At 40.1% G+C, this 24,180-nt stretch overlaps 1 protein-coding gene across 2 annotated transcripts; it reads left to right on the top strand.

Annotated features, from left to right (window-relative positions):
* Positions 1–537: 537 nt before the first annotated feature.
* Positions 538–23,972, top strand: tbc1d22b (TBC1 domain family, member 22B). 2 transcript variants are annotated; one of them, XM_080898447.1, is made up of 14 exons: positions 538–835; positions 6,323–6,379; positions 8,158–8,350; positions 8,462–8,627; positions 14,047–14,214; positions 16,561–16,631; positions 16,910–17,038; positions 17,129–17,194; positions 19,306–19,420; positions 19,590–19,696; positions 19,769–19,844; positions 19,942–20,069; positions 21,859–21,954; positions 23,325–23,972. In XM_080898447.1, exons 1-14 carry the CDS (start codon positions 780–782, stop codon positions 23,451–23,453), a joined length of 1,557 nt encoding a protein of 518 aa, XP_080754573.1. In that variant the 5' UTR covers positions 538–779; the 3' UTR covers positions 23,454–23,972. The 2 variants fall into 2 exon arrangements, with proteins under 2 accessions (XP_080754573.1, XP_080754574.1); XM_080898448.1 differs by lacking the exon at positions 6,323–6,379.
* Positions 23,973–24,180: the final 208 nt, after the last annotated feature.

Genomic DNA, 24,180 nt, shown 5'->3' on the forward strand with positions numbered 1-24,180 from the left:
CTTCCAAGGATATTTAAAAGTAGACCGAGAGACAGAGCCTTCAGGAACCAGCTTCTAGTTTGGATTTGGGATACAGACACTCTCTCTGCCTTCAAGATTAGGCTTAAAACATTCTTTATTGATAAAGCATATACTTAGTATTGGCTCAGGTTACTTTAGCCCTTGGGGGCTTCACATGATACACTGGGTGTTTCTTCTTCACCCACCTTTTATCACTTACTATGTGTTTATACAACCACACTGCATTTAATCATTATTTTACTATTCATCTCTGGCTCTCTGCCACAGTGTGTATACCCATCTGCTGACTTGAGTGGTCAAACCAAACACATCACAATGCAGCCGTCAACAGAGGCTGGAGTCCTAAGAAAGACTTTGCATTAGAATGGTGTTTGAGGTCTACACCAAACCTTCCCCTGCCAGCATTCAGTGTCAACGAATCACCTCTTTGTGCCTGTTTATCCACGAGTATCACTGACCGTCGCTCTATCGCGAGCTCGTCCGATTGGCTGTTTTTGCTGCACCTGTTAGAGTCTGGCACCAATCACGCGCTTCTGTCGGTGCGCCCCAAGATGGCGGCTTACAGTGTGCTGTAGTGTACATCATCACACTGGAAAGCGAATATTACTATCACTCGACCGTTTAAACTCATGAGGAGGCCGAGCAGAGAGAGCCGAGCGGGGCCGAGCTGTCGCCAGTGAAACGCGGAAGCGGTTGCCGCATGGTTTCTTCACGAGAGCAGCCGGTTTCGGTGTCGGTCTGACGGGGGTTATCTGAGTATGGCCACCGACAACAGGATCAATTTTTGGAGGAGAAACGCAAAGGTTCCTGGAAGGTAGGTCCTCTTTTCTTCATAAAGTAGCACTACATTTCTTAGTGAGTTTCAAACAGGCACTGTTGAAATATTGTCCTTAACAAAGACACACATTAATAATACTCTTTTCTATTGATAATACTCGTAACTAACAGATCTGTGTGGAAACACAAGCGCACAAATCGACTCGTTCGCTGGATTTCACGCATGAGCCGCTTCCAGTGTCTTATTCGAGTGTGTGTTGTTATAACAGCTCCCAGCTCAGAGGCAGACCCCCATCTCTTTCTTCTCTGCGGTTTCTAACGATCACACTGGAGGTGGCAGCTGTCTGTCAACCGCCATATGCTTTCTCAGTCTATGCTGAGAGGTGCCGGTGACAGTACAGTAAAACGATCAAAAACATCAGGGAGGAAGAATGCACTGTCTGAACCACTAACACAGCACTAATATCTTATTTTGTCATCTCAGTGGGTTTTCTTGGAGGAGTTAAATGAAACGCATCCTCGTTTTATGGCAGCATTACTTGGGGAGGACACAGTAAAGACATTACTGTTTACAAATGAAATGTGTATATAGTAAATATTATGTTACAAGAGTGGGGAGAAGCATAATTTTAATAAAGTGCACAGTAGAAAGCCTTTGTGTTCAAAGTGTCTTGTAAAAAGATATTTAAAAAGTTTCTACAAACTGCACTGCCCCCCAAAAAAGAATAAATAAAAAAAAGTACATCTTTCAGACACTGACTAAGCACACAAGAAAAAATGCAGAGCCCTTCTATCCACCTGTTGGGGGCATTTTGGTGATGGTCATTGCAAACAGAAACTATAGGAGGGAAACATTGCACTTTGGGAATGCTGATTTCATCCTGTAGTGAAAACATGTTAATAACATGCTAATAGAGGGGGGGGGGGGGGGGGGGGGGGAGCGAATGGGTTTGTAAGCTGTTCATTCTTAACAATTTTATAACTGTGTAGTGAATAGTTACCAAGTGTTTGCAGACCAGTTGGTGTCATCCATGGAGCAGTCTGCTAGTGATCACAAGGAGGTATTTGATGCAGTGATGTATACCTTTTGGGAGCAGTTTTGGCTAGCAACTGGAGAATAGTAATTTTTCCCTAGTAACTGGTGGTTGCCAGGCAGTCACCCGCTGATATGTAGGTAAGGCCCAATCACACAAGTCTAACTTCATTTGATAAGAGTGAATATCTGATGAAATTATATATAATGCCTGTCAGGGTGAAAACTTTACTATTTAAGCACCTAAACTGGAGAGTTATTGACATTATACTGTGTCTGTATTTGTATTTCATTGTGAGATATTTATGCCGGTATAATGTTCTGAGTGTGCATACTTAAATATTCACCTGAATATAGAATGCATCTGCTGTAATATTGGGTACATTTTGATAATTCTGGAATCATTGAAAATACCATATTTTGGCATACTTAACAAACACTAGTATTTGTTTTTTTGGATGCAGCCTATGCCAAGACACATTGAAACTGTTCTGATGGCAGGTCGGGACCGAACTCTTTATTGAGGCACTTTTTTATCTTTAATTTGTTACCCATGTGTGCATTATTTTGTCTATAAAGTACTGCAAGACAACAGAAAAATAACAGAACTTTTTTTTTTGCTCTGCTGCAAACTTCATTTGGAGTTTGTTTATTAGTCTCTAAGCTGAGTATAATGGGAGACACATACTTGAGCTAGGCTAGTCCCAGCATGCAGAGCTTACGCAATAGACATCATGGGCATGGCTAATAAAGGGTATACTCCCTGCTTTGTTTTGTTTTATTTTACTTTTTCCTGTGCGCAGGTGGAAGCTAAAAATCCCTCACGCCTCACTGATAAGACAAGACGCTTCTTCATGTTTATGCGTTTGTATCTTTATTGAACTCTGTGTTTTTTTATGACTATCAAGACTGATAATCTGATTAAATGTCCTTTCCTGGTACCATCTAACTGCAAGAGAGTGGAGCAGAGAAAAGAAGTGGGTGGAGGTGGGCGGTCAGCCTGTTTTAGAAATCTGAGAAGACGGGATCTCCAAGGAGAGGGCGGTGCTGTCTTTGTCACACACAGTGACCTGGGGTGGGTGGATCGTTAGAAACACAAACATATGTTTGAACAGGAAGGCTAACAGCTAGTCTTGCTGCCTGTCCTTGAGCTGCTCCTGATAAAACAAGTGTGAGGCTGGTAAACAAGACACTCTGGCACTGTCAGATAATCAGCAGGCTCAGTTCTCAGCCTTAGGCTTGAAAAGCTGCAGTTTGATAAACTTCATATTATTTGCAGCCCTGTGATATTCTCACAAAACCCACTCCGTTACTTAGAATAATTGGGTTATCATGACAAATGAATAATATTATGAAAAACTACAGAAAATAGATTTTTTTTTAAGTATTATCATAATATTTTCATGTCTGAATCTCTAAATGGCCCATATCATAGAGAGCCCTCTTTAACAGAGACCTTAGTCTTTGTCACTGTGACTTTGACCAAAAGCTGACATCTCGAAGTTGATGAGCTAATGCACCACAAGACTAGAGCAGGGCGATATGGCCAAAAATATTTATCACGATATATATTTGAAAATTTGCGATAACGATATAACTGACGATATAATTGATGCGAGACAAATACAACTCCACAACATTACTAGCGCAAAAAGACAACCTATCATTTATTTTCACTTAAAAATTAAACAAGAAGCTGGTTTTTATGTACATTAAAGCTTTATAAAATGTAACAGTGCAAATGCAAATTCCTTGCTGAAAGTTTAACCAAAAGGCATTTCCAGTAGAAATGGGCTGACATATCTTGAGCATAACCATGTATAATATCCACTGAAGTTAAAAAGAGGTGCTTTGCAACATTAAACTGCAGTGTGCAGTACGCATTTTTCGGACCATAAGGTGCACGGGATTATAAGGCACATTAAGTGAAACAAAGCAGTCAGATAAATCAAACTTTATTAAACTCGTTCTTCTTGCTTCCTCCACTTCTGTACCATTGATTCATTAATGTTGAATTCTCTGGCAGCTGCTCTATTCCCATGTTGTTGCAGTATATTAATGACTAACCTCGTATTGTGGATGGATTATCTCAGTTGTTCTCCTGACTGAAGTTTGGTCCTTTTACAGCATCCTGCCATGCGATTGCATTTGTCTCTAACCATGAGGAACCTTAACGTTAACTTTTATAAGTGGAAAAGTGTTAGTGTTTGTCCTCCAGCTTCACTGTGTATGTTATGCTAACATAGCTGTGTTGCTAGCGATCACGTAGCACATCATTATATACCAGCTAGCCCAACTTCAGTAACCCTACAAACGTCACTGCTGTTTAGTTTCCTGTCTTCATTTATGTTGGAAGTGATAGCAGAGCTGTACGTTTGATTTTTTTCAGAAATCTCTCAGTCAGAACATGCTATATCATGCTTAGGTAACTAGCGAAACTAGCGAGCTAACTTCCGCTAGCTTCCTGCTAACTTCTAACTCCGTTAAATGTAATACATTTTGTTTTCATGGATGCCTGGAAGTTAAACTTCATAGTTACACCTGGTAAAGCAGCAATGCTGATCGTTTTATTAAAGATGAAAGAATTTAGACAGTTTTTAATTCTTAGTGATGCTGCAGTGTTCGTTTGACCTGAAGCATACGGAGTTTAGGACCCAGATTACTCCCAGATTTAAGAGCATCTTAGTCCGACAAATACGACAATAACGACGGCCGCTTGCATGTTCTGCAAAAAAATGTGCTTTGTCGTGTATCTGACGGACAAACACCAAACCAGTTCCACATCACTGAAGTTGCACCATTTTTACAAACCAATTCTGGTTCATCTGTTTCACTCAACAATCGGCCATGTGCGTATGAAAACAAAGGCACTGCGCATGCGCGTTTTACTCATATTCTATCGCGATATTTCATTTTCCTATCGTTGCCTAACATTATACCGGTATTACCGTGAACGGTATAATATGGCCCAGCCCTACACAAGACTTCATGCAGTGCCAATACTGCCAGATAAGAACGGGAAACTGAGGTTACAATTTGCATGGGCTCACCAAAATTGGACAATAGAAGAATTGAAAACTGTTGTCTTGTCTGATGAGTGTCCATTTTTTTCTGCAGCATTTGGATGGTAGGGTCAGAATTTGATAATATCAAACCTTCTGCCTTGTATCAACAGTTCAGACTGTTGGTGGTGGTGGTATAACAGTGTGGAGGAAATTTTCTGCGCGAACTTTGGGTCCTTCATACTGACTGAGCATTATTTGAACACCACATACTACTCAACCATTCTTGCTGACCAAGTTCATACATTTATGGCCACTGTGTGCACATCTTCTGATGGCTGATTCCAGCAGGATAATTCACAGTGTCACCAAACTCAAATATTCTCAGACTTTTTGACCACAACAATTTTGCTATATCCATGTCGCCTACACATGCAACAGAGCACCTTTAAGGACAGGTTGAGTAGGTTCAGCCTGGTACTAGCAACATGTAACTAATGAAGTTGAAGGGGCCAAAAAAAAGGAAACGCAAAATGGGCAGCTATCAGTGTTTTTCCGCTGAGTAAAGACTTTAATAGAATGCAAATAAAATTTTGGTAATAGGCATTTTTGGCAATTGTAGATCCTATCCTACCACTCCAGACTATCTTTTCTTTAGTTCACCAGAGATTTGGAAAGAAGCTGAGTATTAAGATTCTCAAATCCGCTGAACATACTGCACACCACAGGGTGGTAAAGAACACAGGCGCTCTGCAAGCTGTCCACTTCTTCTGTTCAGTGCATGCTTAAAACAAGCTCATTTTGTGAAATAGGGATATTTCATATAAGGCATTGACTAAGTCATGTGGAAGGGAAGGCAGCATGTAGAACAGTATTTGTTGGGTCTGTGATTTACCAACTGGGATTTTAGCATTGCAGGATCATTAAAGAAATGCTCAGATAGTTCCCAGATTTGAAATTCATTTTTAGGGATGTCCCAAACATCAAATGGATGTCATTATGCACTCAACAGGAAATTACAACTGTGTTTGCTGCCAGTACAGATCTTCTAGCCGGGCTACAGCCTGCCTATATGTTTGGGGTGTAACAATTCTCCAGTGCAGGGTTCAGTTCATAGGCTTTATGTTGGCCCACCTTTTTCTTTAAACACTTATAAAGCATATAAAGCATATCCTTTCCCATATACACATTTTTGATAGTCATACAATCTGTTTCCAGATGTTGCTTCTCCTCTGTGACTTCTCCCTCTTTGCTGTGTAATTAATTAACTAATTTTAAAGAAACTGAGCAACTTACTCAAACTAAGAAAGGTGAGTTCAGAAGAGCAACACATCAGAGGCCAGGACATATGTCTGCCAACATTCCTGTGAACAGTTATTAATTAACATCTTCTAAGTTCATCTTTGATTGTTCGCTCAGTCAGACACTCGAGAGCTGCGTGTGTTTTTTGGTGAAGAGATGACGGCATTTTACATGTTATCTTCCACAGTGTGCAACCGGTTTATGGAGCTCAGCATCCACCTCTTGATCCCCGATTGCGACGCACGTAAGTGCAGTAGGCTGCATGGTGCCGCGTCATCCCAGTTAATCCATTTTAACTTTTAATCTCAGTGTAACATGTATTTCGTAGCTGTTTCTTGCCGCAAGTGCTTGAATACAGTGCTATGAAAAAATATTTGCCCCCTTCCTAATTTCTTATAGTTTTGCATATTTGTCACACATGTTTCAGCTCCTCAGATTTTTAATATTAGACAAAGATAATGTCAAATAAATAAATACAAAAGACAGTTTGTGTTTTTATTTATTTCATTTATTAAAGGGGAAATTTTTTCTAAACCTACCTGGTCCTTTGTGAAAGAGTAAATACCAGACTTAAATAAAAGTTACCTGATGACTGAGAAAGTACTATTGTAATACCAAGAGAAGCTGCTTAGTGTACTAAACGGCTGTTTAGGGCTTTTCTCTGTTCACTGGACAGAGAAAAGTGGACAAGGAGACTTGGTGGTGCAATGAGGAAGTACGGAAAAGTATTCAAATGTTGGCAAAGAAAAGGTGGAATAGTGAAGGAGATGAAGAAAATGGACAAGTATGCTGGTAGGCTAGGCATACAGTGAAGTGACAGGTAGCAAAGAAATACTGATTTCTGTGTGAGGTTGGACACTAAGGCCAGAAAAGTCGACTTGTGTTTATTGGCTGGGCAGAGAGATTGAGCTGGAAAGGATGTGCAGCAGGTTGGGTTTATTAAGGATAGAATGGAAATGTACTTACAAATGAAGAGAATGTCTTGAGAAGAAGGAAGGAGTTCTTTGAAGAGCTGAAGAATGAGGACAGTGCAAAAGAGGAAGACAGATTGAGGACAGCTAGTGACTGATTCACTAGTTTCACTAGTGTCTTTGTGGAACGAGAGGAACTATAGAACTACATGAGGAAGTCAGGGGTGGCAGAGAAGTAAGTGAAGGTGGTGGGGGACATGTGTAAGTATAGCAAGACAGTGGGGAGGTGTGTGGTAGGAGTGATAGATGGGTTCAAGGTGGGGTTGCGAATACAGCAGGAATCAGCTTTGAGACACTTTTTGTTTGCAATAGTGATGGACAGACTGACAGATGAAGTCAGGAAAGAGTTTCCATGGACTGTGATGTTTGGAGATGACGTTGATCTGTAGTGAGAGTAGGGATCCGATGGAAGAAAGGCTGGAGAGATGGAGGTATGCACTAGAAAGGTAAAACAATGAAAGTTAGTAGCAGCAAGTGAATGAGAAACAGAATTGTTGCAAAGAGTAGGTTGTGAAGGTAGTGTAGTTTAAATATCTTGGGATGGGGCACAAAAGCGGTCAAGAAGAGAGTGTCGGGTGATTTGTGCCAGAAGGTTGCAAGTTAGAGCAAATGGGAAGATTTACAAGATGTTAGTGAGACCTCCTATGATGGTCTACAGTTTGGAGATAGTGAAACTTTTCATTGGGAGTGATCAGAACACAAGACGTAAGTATGAGAAATGAACCAAACTAAGAAATCTGAGAGGGGCCGGATACCTTTTCCACAGCACTGTATGTGTGGACTGCATGCACCAGTCCTGTGCAAGTGTGGCCAAATGTTTGCACTGGATTTTTTTCATCATCTCCTAAACCCCCCAAATGTTTTCAGTCTCAGACTGAAGAAGTCACTTGGATGAGTGACAAAACATTTCTCCCACTGAAAACTCTACGTCTAGATGAACAGAATTGACTTTTAAGGGATCTCCTTAATGATTGAACATGCATCAAGACATCATCTCCTAAAGTTCTTTCTCTTTTCTGCTTGTTTGATATTTCAATCTGTCTCCCTGCAGGTATCCCAAAGACACAAAGCCCAAGTTCAACAATATCAAGACCAAAAAAGCCTCCAGCTTTCATGAGTTTGCCCGCAGCACCAACGATGCTTGGGATATTGATGATGAGGAGGATGAGGAATTCCTTGGCACCTTCAACCCAGCTGTATCTATACCACCAGGCCTGCACACTACGTCATCCATACAGAACCAAGTAGCTACAAGATTTGATTTTTTGTCAGTCAGCAGTAAAGAAAATGAACTAGTGTGAAAAGAAAAGAGACATTCTAGTGTGTCTTTTGATTTGATATTATTTTCATCTCAGCAGCATCAAGCAGGTGACACAGAAAGTGCAGTTTCACACAGATTGGCACCACCCACGACAGAAGGTCCAAACCTTCAGGATGTGCAGGAGGAGGACACGGAGTACGAGCAAGCCAATGGCAAGGTTGTCAAGTCTAGCAGCGATGCACACCTTAACACATCTTCAGGTATGTGGTTAATATGCTGCAGCTTTAAGATCTACAGAGCAGATTATCAGGTGATTCATAGTGAAGCTAATTACAGATTTAAGACTGCAGTTAGGGCTGGTGGGATTATAGCAAGGCCTTTAGGATGTGTCTGATGTTCCATGATATCATCACAATTGAGTAATGCAGACGACAGAGGACTGTATACCACTTATTTATCTTACTGCTGTACAATTAATGTCTTTAGGTTTTCTTTATGTTCAAAAAATAGAACTAGAAATACTAAAATAAAGATGTATACAGGATTAGTATTACAGAGAGAGCACATGTTATTTAATAATTATCTGATCACCTCTGTGTCTCATAAGGCACATTCACACAGAATAAGTGAAATCAGTTTCTACTTCATTGATAATCTTATCCTAACCAGTGTTTCTTTCTGTGACTAGCTCTTCTTGTGATGTACCAGCCCCCCAGATTTCAATCCAGTTATGTTGTTGTGATGAAATTATATAATTTATAATAAGCATTAATTAACAGTTGCAAATTCCTGTTCAGCGTCTTTACCATTAATATCTCTAAGTGCTTTCTTTTAAGAGCCTATGAGGGAAGTACAGTGTTTAATTACCGTTAGTGTGCCTGGATTTAAGTTGTAAAATCTCTTGCAACCCCTCGATATTAGGGTTGATTTTAAACAGTTTGTCATGTGTGAATTCAATAATTAACAAGATCGAGTACAGGGAAAATTTATGCAAAACTTCACAACACTTTTTACAGAACGCCAGGTTACAGTGAGGCAAAAAAGTATTTAGTCAGCCACCGATTGTGCAAGTTCCCCCACCTAAAATGATGACAGAGGTCAGTAATTTGCACCAGAGGTACACTTCAACTGTGAGAGACAGAATGTGAAAAAAAAATCCATGAATCCACATGGTAGGATTTGTAAAGAATTTATTCGTAAATCAGGGTGGAAAATAAGTATTTGGTCAATAACAAAAATACAACTCAATACTTCGTAACATAACCTTTGTTGGCAATAACAGAGGTCAAACGTTTACTATAGGTCTTTACCAGGTTTGCACACACAGTAGTTGGTATTTTGGCCCATTCCTCCATGCAGATCTTCTCGAGTACAGTGATGTTTTGGGGCTGTCGCCGAGCAACACTGACTTTCAACTCCCGCCACAGATTTTCTATGGGGTTGAGGTCTGGAGACTGGCTAGGCCACTCCAGGACTTTCAAATGCTTCTTACGGAGCCACTCCTTTGTTGCCCGGGCGGTGTGTTTTGGATCATTGTCATGTTGGAAGACCCAGCCTCGTTTCATCTTCAAAGTTCTCACTGATGGAAGGAGGTTTTGGCTCAAAATCTCACGATACATGGCCCCATTCATTCTGTCCTTAACACGGATCAGTCGTCCTGTCCCCTTGGCAGAAAAACAGCCCCATAGCATGATGTTTCCACCCCCATGCTTCACAGTAGGTATGGTGTTCTTGGGATGCAACTCAGTATTCTTCTTCCTCCAAACACGACGAGTTGAGTTTATACCAAAAAGTTCTACTTTGGTTTCATCTGACCACATGACATTCTCCCAATCCTCTGCTGTATCATCCATGTGCTCTCTGGCAAACTTCAGACGGGCCTGGACATGCACTGTCTTCAGCAGCGGAACACGTCTGGCACTGCGGGATTTGATTCCCTGTCGTTGTAGTGTGTTGCTGATGGTGACCTTTGTTACTTTGGTCCCAGCTCTCTGCAGGTCATTCACCAAGTCCCCCCGTGTGGTTCTGGGATCTTTGCTCACCGTTCTCATGATCATTTTGACCCCACGGGATGAGATCTTGCGTGGAGCCCCAGATCGAGGGAGATTATCAGTGGTCTTGTATGTCTTCCATTTTCTGATGATTGATCCCACAGTTGATTTTTTTCACACCAAGCTGCTTGCCTATTGTAGATTCACTCTTCCCAGTCTGGTGCAGGTCTACAATACTTTTCCTGGTGTCCTTCGAAAGCTCTTTGGTCTTGGCCATGGCGGAGTTTGGAGTCTGACTGTTTGAGGCTGTGGACAGGTGTCTTTTATACAGATGATGAGTTCAAACAGGTGCCATTCATACAGGTAACGAGTGGGGGACAGAAAAGCTTCTTACAGAAGACGTTACAGGTCTGTGAGAGCCAGAGATTTTCCTTGTTTGAGGTGACCAAATACTTATTTTCCACCCTAATTTACGAATAAATTCTTTACAAATCCTACCATGTGGATTCATGGATTTTTTTTTTTCACATTCTGTCTCTCACAGTTGAAGTGTACCTCTGGTGCAAATTACTGACCTCTGTCATCATTTTAAGTGGGGGAACTTGCACAATCGGTGGCTGACTAAATACTTTTTTGCCCCACTGTATATGTACCCAACCTAAGTACCTTATTTATCAAAAATGCTTGGGGGAACATTTTATTCTTACAATACTGAGATAAGATGGACCTATGCAGCATAAAATGTCAGTCCCTCTTCTTCAGACTTCTTCAGACAGAGTCCAAAATATTTTGGGAGTCAGTCTGCCAAAAGAATATCCTTTCATTATCCACCTTTAAGAAAACCAAAGTTTAATGGAGGCCTTTAATTCAGTAGATTTGTCAGTTTCACCAAACAGCGTACAGCAGGAATCCCTGTGAGTCACTCAGGCTGTAGACTGCTCCAAATACTCAGTTTCAGACTATTTTTTCTGCTATTGTCTCTGTTTAATATCACTGAGATTATCTTACATGTTCACCTTGGACAAACAGATCTGATTGTCAGCACAGAAGTCCCACCCAACCGCTTTTCAAACAAGTTTGGATTGGCACTCAGTCAGAAGACTGTTGTCTCAAAGGGTAGGGGGAAGAGAACTGAAATAGCTGAAAGAACTGATGGGCTGCACCAAGGACCCGTTTTTGATAAACAAGGATTATTTTGAACTGTGAGTCTGAACTAATAGAATAAAGACTAAAAATATGGATTGGAAAATAAGCATAAGAAATCCCCTTTCATAGCTTAAGTTATGAAATAACTGTCATCAAGTTCGACACTAGAAATTAATAAGAAAAGTTTCTTTTTCTTTTTGAAGTTCTGCACATGAATGAAAAGAACTCCCATCTGCAAATGTCTTATATGTGACAGGATGAAAGATCAAAGCCAGATGTAATTGTAGGACTGTGTGAATAATGAAAAATTATACATGGTAAACAGGTTTCATTAATCCTCAATTAGCTTTACCCTCAGCTTTATGAGCAGGATCACTGTTTCAAATCTAGTGGCTTTTCATATGATGAATAGTCAGCTGAATCTTTATTCATAAGTCATCTAGTTTCTGAATATTCACATTGTTGACTGGTCTCCCACTAGCCTTTCTTAGACTACGTCCACACTAGCCCGGATAGATTTGAAAACGGCGTTTTGGTCTGAAAACGCTCTGCGTCCACACTAGCGTTTTCAGTCGTTTTCACAGAGTTGTGCGTCCACATTGAAAGGCCAAGAACGCTTACATTCCAGTCCTGCACATGTGCAAAAGTGAGTGAGAATTAAGGAATTTGAAGAAAAGCTATCTGGAGCATGTACAAACTGATATTAATCTTTTTTAGGGCTGTCAAAATTTAGAGCAATCAAAACAACTGCTGTATAATGCACTCCCCAATCCTTGTTAAATTGGTCACATGACTGCATCACATGACTAAAATGCGTCATCGTTTTAGAAAGTCTGCGTTTTCGAGAGTCCACACTGCGACGGGGCAGCTCCATTTTGAAATGTATGCGTTTTCAAGGGCGTTTTCAAAACACTGCGTTTTTCCTTGGTGAAAGCGCTGTCTCAGTGTGGACGGGAGGACAAACCGGAGAGAAAACGATGTGTTTTCAAACGAAAACCCATTAGTGTGGATGTAGCCTTAGCCAGTAGTAGGGCTGCCACGATTAGTCGACTAGTCACGATTACGTCGACTATCAAAATCATCGACGACTGATTTAATAGTCGACGCGTCGTTTGAAGCTTTGTAAGATCCCAAAAGACGCAGGAATAAGTAGTAGGATTTAAGAGTGTAATAACGGACTGAAACAGAAGATGGCGGCACTGCATGTACAAGGATGCCAGCTGCTGTTAAACCCTGAAGAAGAAGAAGCTGCGTCCCAGAGTTCATAGCGTGGCCCTGCTCAGTTTTCAACAATGGCGGCAGCTAGTTAGTTTTAGTATTACTCTTATTATTCTTTCTGGGTCACAAAATAAACGTTTAAGATATTCTCAGGCGAGAATGTAGCTGTGTAAACCTCAAATATCTGCTCAGTTTATCAAGACATATTTTCAAAAGCGCTCCGACGTTTTCGGAGACGTCTGTTACCCACCAGCTCAATAGCTAACGGGTTCAAGGCTCACTAGAGCCCGTGAGAACACCGGACTCCCGGCAAATCGTTTTCAAACCCACCGCCGTCTTTCGCTACTCAGGTTAAACATGATATATGAGTCACTTAGATAACTTAAAAATATTATTGTTTGGCTTTTTTTTAGTATTTTATTTGTTCCTGAATGAATCGGTTTGGCTGAGATTAAAGTTACAGTTTTTACACAGCTGAATAAACCTCAAGCAGACAGCTGATTATCAGAAGTGTGAGATGCTCGAGAATATACTCTGGTGTCCTGTTATATTTTAGATAGCAAGGAGCAGACGGCTGAGTTTATTAAACTTCACTGAAACAATCTGCAAATTTCATTAAAATTTAATGAATTTTAATCTTGCCTTTATTTTTAGCTAGCACATACCTTAAACACTTAAGCTAATGATAGTTATATTAAGAGCAGATGCATGCTGGTGCAATAAGCTGTATGTTTTATGTCCAATGAATGCATGATCTGATTAGTCGACTAATCGCAAAAATAATCGGTGACTAGTCGACTATCAAAATAATCGTTTGTAGCCAGTAGTCAACACTTCAGCTAATTTAATCCTATTAAACTGCCTTTATGTGTTTACAAAGTCACAACACTGACTGTCTTCCACCTACAATCCAGTTTTGAGATCCCTTCCCAGGCACCTTAGCCCCCACTCACATCAGGTGAGGTCACATGATAGGGTGAGGCAAGGTCTCCCAATGGTTTCACCCGAAACCTCTGCTGGTAATGACCTGTGCCTTTTTTGGTGAGGCACAGGATCAATAGTAGGTCAACAACTCCCACCAAGGAATAAATACCTGACCACAGAAATAAATATGGCAACAAAGTAAGAAAATAATTGCATAGCTTAAGGAGATTGTTGTAAAGTAATATGCATCTCTTTAGCTTTACTTGTTTAATTTAAGATTAATTGCATTTGAAAAATATTTGAACCTTTTTATTGTTCCTTTAATATCGTGGCTCTTGCTTGTTTTCATTCTCCATTGTAAAGTTGCCTCTTGTTTTTAATCCGTGTGCTCCTTATGCAGTTCGCTCCACACTGCAGAAGCAGCAGTCTCTCCCAGTTCGTCCCATCATCCCACTGGTGGCTCGCATCTCGGACCAGAATGCATCAGGGGCACCACCGATGACAGTGCGGGAGAAAAGCCGGCTTGACAAATTCAGGCAGCTACTGGCTAGTCCCAACACTGACCTAGGTACAGCAACAGAAGCAGCTTTTCCCTTATATTGGGATGTGCTAAAGGACTGATCGTTGCAGGAAGGCCGTGCCTTTTGTTGAATCAGAAGATAGCTACCTAATAATTTACAGTACCATACACCAGTAAGGAAACAGATTATTGACATGCAAGTATAATATGCAGGCATCCTGAATAGAAATTCTGTTTTTTTATGTATAAAACAGATTCTAAGATTATTTCAATACAACAATATGAACAAAAAATGTGACGTATTACACTGTGTCATTTTTTTTTTTACAAAAACTGAGCCAAAAAGTAGACGCAGTGTGTGGAAAAACGAAGTACAGCCCATGATTTAGTAGCTTGTAGAAGTACTTTTAGCAGCAATCAATCAGTAATCAATCAGCTATATCTGACACTTCTCATATTGCTGACTGAGCAACTTTGGCCCACTCTTCTTTACAACAAGGTTGAGGTCTGGACTTTGAAAAAGGAAATGATCAGCGTGTTGCAATGGCCCATTTATCCATTATGTTGTAAATTAACTGGTCAGGGAAGTTTCAGTTTCAACCTTGGGGTTAATTTGCTGAGATTGGAAGTTGTCTTGAATGTTTTCCACTTGCGAGTGATCATTCTTGCTGTAGAATGATGGACTTCGATAGTTTGGAAATGGCCTTATAACCCTTCCCAGACTGATAAGCAGCAGCAATTGCACCTCTAAGATCAGTGCCGATGTCTTTTCTGTGTGATTGGAACAAGCAAACTGTCAAAACTTCTGCTTTTATAGAGGTGCTCACACTTGCTGAAAATCAATAAATTAGGATCATTTGATTTGATTAATTTGACATTTTTGTGGTCTAATTGAGAGGTCTGTGAAGGTTCTCAGTCATCCAGGTCATCGGAGTCTAAGTACCTTGGAAAGAAGGGTGTCTGGACTTCTTTAAGGTTCCTTCTCATCCGAGAAGCTTCTTCAGTTCTTCAGTTCTTCAGCGCAATTGGTGGAGAGTTCCGGATTTTACACCCGTTTTCACACCTTAGCTCATGTAATTATGATAGGGGGTCCATGACCCTCTCGGGGACACTCCCATAGGGCTTAAAATCTGGGACTGTCCACCGTTTGACCTTAGAACTGAAGAAGCTTCTCAAATGAGAGGTGAAATGTCTTCAAGCTACTTAAAGAAGTCCAGACGCTTTTCTTTCCAAGCTCCGTAGACTCTACTTACAAGAGTCTATGTAAGCCTTTATATATTTCTATATGTTTTTGGTAGAGCAGAGAAATTTCTTTCATTACCCATACAAGATCCAAAATTTACAAATTAACTATAATCCTCAATGCAGCTCAAAGGAAAGGTCAGTGATCTCTTAAATGTAATTCAAATAAACATTGCCCATGAAGACATCTATGTAACAACTTAAATGATAAGCAATTCAAATTCAGCTTTTAAAAAGTAATTGCTGGATGTTGATTTTGTAAACACTGAGGACATAGAGAGGACATTGTTCAGCTTGTAATTTTGTTAACTATCACTAGATGAAAACAACCAGGATCTGGGTATTTACACACAGTGTGAGCTCCAGTTGATTCACCCGTGTTCAAATAAAATGGAAACTCTGGCTGCACAGTAAGCCTGATTTTAACTCAAATGTGTAGTGTGAGTTAACATGTCATACATATTTAATAAAATTGGCACAGTATCTCACCAGCTTTTAAGAGGAACTGCTGGCGTGCTGTAACTGTTGCACTGCTAAAAATCTTTAGGCTGTAGCTAGGAACATTGTAAGACTGGTCCTCAAAGATTTCTGAAATGAAATATCTGTGAGTTAGATCGCACTTTGAAAGAACTGCACTTCACAATGCCTCTCGTGTGCTGAGACTTTCTTCTAAAAGACTTTGGTTGTGTTTGTGCTTTAGAAGCTAGATTTTTCTGTAGACGTGTATTTTTCAGGTTGTAGCCATTTTCTTTTAATGTCTTTTCTGTCATCAGTGCTCAACATGATAATGATTTCACTTATCGTACTGGAATGTCAAGCTAAAGAATAGACTGCAAAACTTTATGAGCTTGTCACCAGAAAGAAATGGATCCAGAATATGTGGTACGGGTTTGTCTGAAAGAACCCACACAGCCTTCAGTTTAATAAACATGTTAACACAAGTAATGAAGGACTTGGATGAGATTTTTTCACCAAAAGAACTCTCTTTTGTAAAGCTGAACATCACATTTTTTCTATTAAACTGATTTTACAGCTTTATTTTTCTATTGCATGGGTGACTCGTCACTAGTTGTGTAGGTTGTGCTGGTCTCTGCTCTGGTTTCTATGTAGCATTGACAGTGCTTGTTTCTATCTTGCTCTGTGCTGTTACAGAAGAACTCCGCAAGCACAGCTGGTCAGGCATACCAAGAGAAGTCCGGCCAATCACATGGAGACTTCTTTCTGTAAGGCTGTGACCTTCAGTTTTGCAAAAGCACATTTTTCTCAGCATTTAATAATCCAAAGCATTCTGTCTCAATAGCTCAATTTTTTTTTATTCTTTTTGTTTGATTCGTAAAAATTTTCAGATAATGCTAAAAGCTTTATCTTTACAGCGGCACATATCTCAAGTGTTCTCTCGTCTTATCTAATGGTCAGCCTGTTCTGTTCCTCTGAAATTGTTCGGCTAATCAAAAAAGGGTTGTTTTTTTCTGTATCTTAACCTTTCTAATGGCTCGTTCAGGGCTACCTGCCAGCCAACAAGGAACGCAGAGAACTGGTGTTGAAAAGGAAGCGAGAGGAATATTTCAGGTTCATAGAGCAGTATTACCACTCCAGAACAGACGAGCACTATAAAGACACATACAGACAGGTGATGCTGCAGCTGAAATACAAAAAAAGAGATGTAGTTTATGTATGTAAAAGATCCATGACCTAACATGTCAACATTTGTTCCTGTCAGATCCACATTGACATTCCAAGAACAAATCCTCTGATTCCCTTGTTTCAGCAGCCTGCAGTACAAGAGGTAAGATTACTGAAAAGCAGCTCCAATATCTCAGTTGTTTCTCCAAAGTACACGTGTCTCGTTTTCTATGTTCATGATGAGCGTCGGAATACCGACATTATTTTAATGTTTGGTTGGTTCGTTTCTCCAGTTTAGAGTGAACCAGGGACTTGTTTTTGTTTTGGAGATAGTGGCTCTAGCTAATTCTTGGTTCAGTTCAGCGTTTCCACTATTACAAAATGTTTAAGTGGTACATCACAACAGATTGTCCTATGTTGAGATTATATTAATAGCTAAGCATGTCTTATAAAAGCAGTAAGCCCCTAGTATGAGTTACTGCTTTTATAAGACATGTAATGTGAGGCTTTGCTTTGTTGCTGGCATCATTGGAAGTTCTGGATTTTTTGTTTTCTTTCAATTTTATCCTCCCACTGATTTCATTTGTGTCCTCTCAAAGTTGACATTAGTTTGTCAGAAACCCACCTACTCTCGCCAGTGGTTAACTCGCCTTTCATTGTCATGGCAGATATTGAATTTTATTGGCATTATGGTCTCTGGTCACAATAACAATATGTTGCACATTCCACTTTGAATTCCTTATGAATATGTTATTAAAAATGTTTAAAGTCTTGCTCTTATGGAGAAACAGGCAGGGTCTCCTGGCTGGCTGCACAGGGACTATGTATACTATACAAGATTTTATTTTATTTTTTTTATTCTATTAGTGCAGATCAGCAGGGAACATAGCAACTGGTCAATCTTTTTTACAAAGTCAGATTCTGCATGGAGAAAAATGTTTTCTGGAGGAAGATAAATCCATGAAGGGAACTCACCTTTTGAGAAGTCATATTTTACTTTACTGAAAAACTAATTTGGGATAATGAAGTTTTTCATTGTCTTTATTTGTGTGTGCTGATATACAGCATATCATCTTAATTTGCTCAAAAAGTTAACATTCCAGCTTTGTTCTGTGGCTGGACTCATTGTGAAAAGCATTGACAACACTGTAAGTGATACAGGGTTGTATAGTGTGGTGTATTTGCCTGTCATTGAGGAAGAAGCTTCATCAGATTAGGACACTCCAGAGGAAGTTAGTTGTTAAAAAGGAAATGCACTGAGCCCAGCCTGTTCCTCAAAGGAAGTGATTTTTAGTGGCTTTGCAAAACAACCAAGATATTACACATGACAATAATTATTTCTGAATATTCAGGACAAACATGTATTTGCATTAATGGTAAAATGTACAGCCTCTGTCAACTCTTAAGGATTTACATATGTTCGTGTTCCTTTTAAATACCTCCAAACTTGACATCCGAGAAAGAATCTAAGTCTCGCCCAGCACTCAACCGTTACTGATCCCGATCTCAACATAATGTTACAGCCTACTGATATCCAGAGCCTTCATCTACACTAAATGCCACGCCACAAAGAAGCTCCTTTGGTAAGCCTTGCCAGAGTAATGGCTGAGACTTTCCCCAAGGTCTTCATAATCCTCCACCAAGGATGTGTTGGTTAGGTCTCAAGTCCAAGATAGCAGAACACATCCCGAGGGAAGCCTTCCTGTCCTTCCTTTTCCTTACTTGGTTTGCCAGAACCTGAACTCTTTGAGACCAGTTGACAACCTCCTCTGTAAACTCCCTGAGCTCTTCAGTTTTTTGTCCTTACAGCTGCTCAAATCTCATGACAACACCTGTCAAATAAAAATATTTTGCTTTTCTTTATGTTTGTGATACTGTTCATATTGTACATTGAAATGCTGTCACATAATATTGTGAAATTAGGGTTAGAAAATAAAAGTCTTTCTTGGGGTACTTTTGACCACCAGTGTACATGTACTTTATCAGTAGTTAATGTGCTGTAGGATAGTCTTATTAACACAGTTAGTTTCAAGAATATTGCCCACACTACCCAGGTATAAGGATTAGACATACCAGTCATGTTGTGGCACCTCAGTTAATGTACACAACAGTTTCAACAGTCTGTAAAACACACTTCAAAGCATTCATGCTATTTTTTACAGACGCTTATATGTGTCTACAGACATAAGACTGAAAATGTGGACAGGAATCAAAAGAAAAAAAGACTTCCACGCTGGAGCTGAACATTAGCAGTAATTCTCCTTGTTTCCTCAGATTTTTGAGCGAATTCTCTTTATCTGGGCCATCCGTCACCCAGCCAGCGGTTACGTTCAAGGAATCAACGATCTGGTCACACCTTTTTTTGTTGTCTTCCTGTCAGAGTTTGTCAGTAAGTTACACGTTGAATCGGGGGGAAAAAAACATTTGGTTTGTTCTTTTTCTAGTTAGGTTATATATTGAATGACAACAATTTTAAATTTCTTCATCAAAGCTCAGCTCACATCAGAGAAGACTTGATATGAGTCATCAGTCTCAGTCAGTGTTATTTGTTTTTCCAGCGGAGGATATGGAGAACTTTGACGTAGCAGCACTACCTCTGGAAACTCAGAGAAATATTGAAGCTGACAGTTTCTGGTGCATGAGCAAGCTGCTGGATGGAATACAGGTCAGGACACAATCTCAATCAGTGCTAATTTAAAACTAGTAAGCAACTTTATTGAAATGTATTTCTTTTCAGGACAACTACACCTTTGCTCAGCCTGGAATTCAGAACAAAGTGAAAGCTTTAGAGGAGCTAGTCAGCAGGATAGATGGTACGTGGACAAGCTTATGCTTAGGGAAACCTGTTTCCACAAGCTAACAGCAGGAGACCCAGTTTTAACAGGTGTGTGTATCTGTGTCTGTTGCCAGAGGACATTCACAATCATTTCAAGAGGTATGAAGTGGAGTACCTGCAGTTTGCTTTCCGGTGGATGAACAATCTTCTGATGAGGGAGTTACCACTCCGCTGCACTATCCGTCTCTGGGACACCTACCAGGTAAGGCAGGGTGTCCACCATTATCTGAGCTTTTATGAGCAATGAACACGAGTCACAGCTGTCTCAGACAATTTGCTGCTGTTTCAGTCAGTGTGTCTGCATCTGTAGTGCAGCTTATTTTATGCTCTGTGGGTCAAGATGAAGAAATTTCATGAAATCTTGTGATGTGCATCTGAGATCTCTGATGGCCCCATTATACTTACCACACTGGTCACTTTGCGTGTCATTGGTGACATCATCACATGGCTGTATCCCTTTATGCTGACCGTTACAGCACAGGTACTCGCTGCAGTATTCTCCTGAATGATAAGTGTCACAACTCAAACAAATCCTGCACATCAGTGCTGGTGTAGGAGAAGTTGTCAAAACGGGACGCAAATAAATTGCTTTGAAAAGTTTTTTTTTTTTTTTTAAGTCATATTTTCAAACTGTTGCATCATCTCCTCTGTATAATCTATAAATCTCTGAGCATCTGTGTCATTATAATCACAGTAACAATCGACACAATCCTCCTGTCTTCATTTAGCACGCCAGGTTACAAAAATCTTGAGTGCATCACCAACAGAAATGACAGATTCCAATTTGCCTGGCATGAGACAGTGGGTATAATGGGGCCCTGATAGACTGTAAAACTATTCAAGCTCATTAGTCCAACATGTGTGGCATTATACATCTTATAATTACAAAATGGGTATAGGACTGTTACAAAAGAAAATACCTGAAAGGTGATTTTACACATTCACATTTTTTACCAGATTAGATGCCACATACTAAATTGTTATAGCCACTACCAGTTTTATTAATGTACCAGTTTTGGCTTTTAATCAAAAGTTTTGATGGTGAGGTTAATTTTGCACACTGCACTCCCCTCCAGAAGTGAGCAGCAAGTCAGCATGGATCACATGAACATTAATTGAGGATGCAGAGAGTTATAAGGACTTGTGTGGTTCCAGGCACCTTTATTGTTCCATTGGTGATAAACAGTACACTGATGACAACAATGGAAATCTGTTATCCTACAAAGTAGTTAATGCACTTATGACTGGTGGAGAATAGTTCAAATAAAGACAGCATACTCTCTTTTGGAAATCATGTTAGAAAACTGGACATGATAGCCAAGGGGTGGATGTGACTAAGAATCCAAGAGACACTGCACACTCAAAATGAATCACCAAAGTAGTCATACATCAAAGCATTCTTATATTTTACACCAAATGATGATTTAATAAATTAACCCCGTGACATCTTAAACAAGACTTGAAACTAGCGATAGAACTTGTAAGTCTCCTTCCTCCTCCTCATCCCCAACCGGTCACAGCAGATGGATGCCCCTCCATGAGACTGGTTCTTCCTGTTAGCAGGGAGTTTTTCCTTCACACAGGAGGTTGTCTGATTGTTGGGGGTTTCCCTGTATTATTGTAGGGTCTTTACCTTACAATATTAAGTGAATTGAGTGTGACTGTTTTGGTGATTTGAGGCTATACATATAAAACTGAATTGAATAAACCCCTCAGAAATGTGTTCATTGAGGTCGAAGATAAAGTGAAAAGTAACATTTTTCCCTCACAGAATTCTGTACAAGGACTCTTCTTTTGGCAGTCAAAGGAGTTGCCTCTTTCTGAACATTAGAAAGAATGCCGTTTTCAATCACTCACAATAATTTAACCTTTGTGTATGTCAGTGGTTGCAATATTTGGCCTGTTACACAATATTTGTAAGTCATTAGACAAATCTTTTCTTGATTGAAGCTGATTTGTATAATTGGCTACCATTATTCTGTTTTCCACAGGCTGAAGCAGAGGGTTTTTCCCGCTTCCACTTGTACGTCTGTGCTGCTTTCCTCATTAAGTGGCGCAAAGAAATCCTGTCCATGGTTGACTTTCAGGTACATTTGTCTATGTCATCCAGTCACGGCAGAGAAACTAATATGACCCATTTAAGGCAGACTGGCGGACAAGGGCGGAGTCTTCTGAGTTAAAATTAATCAACTTTACTTTGTAAAAGTTTAAATCACATCATTTGTAGTTCTTCTTCAATTTTGATGCTGGTCTAACTTGTTTTCGATCAATCATAAGATAGCCACTTCCTGCATCATATCCTGCTTTTATGTGTATTTTACTCTTAATGGTAGCATAATTTATTACCAAATAAATCTGCTGCAATTGGTAAGACTTGAAACTAGTGACTAAGATGATGAACTAGAGCACAGGTATCGAACTCCAGGCCTCGAGGGCTGGTATCCTGCAGGTTTTAGATGTGTCCTTGATCCAACACAGCTGATTTAAATGGCTAAATGACCTGCTCAACATGTCTTGAAGTTCTCCAGAAGCCTGGTAATGAACTAATCATTTCATTCAGGTATGTTGACCCACGGTGATATCTAAAACCTGCAGGACACCGGCCCTCGAGGCCTGGATTTCGACACCCCTGAACTAGAGCAAGGGGGCAGTAGGTTTAAATACTGTAATTTGATTTCCTTTTCTTTCATCCTTCTAAACATCAACATGTCAGTGTAATCATTTATTTACGGAGCCCCGCAGGGGACATGGGAGAAAAAAAAATTAAGTTTGTTTCTCGCAAAGGTTTTAGCCGCATTCTTCGGAGGCCGTCAGCTCGAAGCCGACCGGGAGGTCGAGGCACAATGTGCTGGGAAAGCGGTGTTCCTCCTGGCTATAGTAGGTCTCGACCTCCCGTTAGCTTCGAGATAGTGGGTGTCAGATCTCCGAAAACGTTGGAGCACTTTTGCAAATATGTGATGTCTTGTAAACCGAGCAGGTATCTGACGTTTACACAACTACATTCACGCCTCAAAATATCTTAATAGTGTATTTTGTGACCCAGAAAGAGTAATATTACAACTAAGTAGCTGCCGCCATTGTTGGAATTCAACTTTTGCGAGATCCCGAGTTTGTTTTGCAAGATCTTGCAAAAGTTTTGCGAGATCCCAAGTTTGTTTTGCGAGATCTCGCAAAAGTTTTGTGAGATCCCGAGTTTGTTTGTTTGTTTGTTGTTTGTTTCGCAAAAGTCCGTCTTAATTTTTTTTTCTCCCATGTCCCCTGCGGGGCTCCGTATTTATTTGATCACCAGAAAATAAAAGTGTTGCTTGTAGTTTTGTAGTAGGTTTACCAACCAAGTATGCATGTACATCTGCTAAGTTTTATATGCTAACCCATATGTTATGTTTGACAATGAAAGGCTTTGTATCTCCAACTTTCAAAACACTGAGTGTCTTAAGGACTCTCTCTTGCTCTTTAGGGTCTCCTCATGCTACTGCAGAACCTTCCTACAATCCACTGGGGGAATGAAGAAGTCGGTCTCCTCCTGGCTGAAGCTTACAGGCTCAAATACATGTTTGCAGATGCTCCCAGCCACTACAAGAGATAAGCCCAATGCTTCCGCACCAGGGAAAATGCTGCATTTTGACTTTTAAAAATCAATTTAAACCTTGAGTGGGTAACTTCGGTGTCTGTGATGCACATCAGGTGCTGTCTCTGAGGTAACGTAAAAGAGACTGACGGGATGTTATGTCAGTGATATCAACTTTATCCTGTGAAAATGAAGTCCAGTGAATATTAAGTGGATTTGGGGCTTACATTGCACACAGCTCAGTGAATATGGGACTATTTTGCAGGCAGTGTTGCACTGCAACGGTGGACTGTGACAGTATAAAAAACAACTCGACTATGCCACTCTGGTTTACTTATACTGTTTTTGGTCATCTCTTATGTTCACTGTAAGCGTGAAAGAAGACACTGTAATATAGTGGGATGATGAATGTTTGTGAGATCATCCTTTTAGTGAGAAATGGTATCTAAAGATTATATTTTTTGCATTTTTTGTTTTACAAGGGACAATATTGGGTATAAAGCAGGCAACTGGAATACAAAGCTTAGTTTTACATTGTCTGGCTGTCAGTCCCCTTTCTTTGTTAAATAGATGCTTTTTGGTTTAACCAAAATCGCTCTGTACGATCAGCATCTTTAAAGCCGCGACTGATAATCTGGGTTGTAATTAGTAAGTATTACCTATGAGTAGCAAATAGAAGGTATTGTATTTCATTTTTTAGGTTGTGTTTGGGGTGTAAAGCAAAAAGACTGATTTGGTATCAATA

The sequence above is a fragment of the Rhamphochromis sp. 'chilingali' genome (assembly GCF_963969265.1).
Source record: "Rhamphochromis sp. 'chilingali' genome assembly, chromosome: 12".
Classification (NCBI taxonomy): Eukaryota; Metazoa; Chordata; class Actinopteri; order Cichliformes; family Cichlidae; genus Rhamphochromis; species Rhamphochromis sp. 'chilingali'.

Coding starts and splice junctions, on each gene's coding strand:
- tbc1d22b (XM_080898447.1), top strand. CDS start 780: ATGGCCACCGACAACAGGATCAATTTTTGGAGGAGAAACGCAAAGGTT. Junction 20,070..21,858: donor GTCTCTGGGACACCTACCAG/GTAAGGCAGGGT, acceptor TGTTTTCCACAG/GCTGAAGCAGAGGGTTTTTC. Junction 21,955..23,324: donor TGTCCATGGTTGACTTTCAG/GTACATTTGTCT, acceptor CTTGCTCTTTAG/GGTCTCCTCATGCTACTGCA.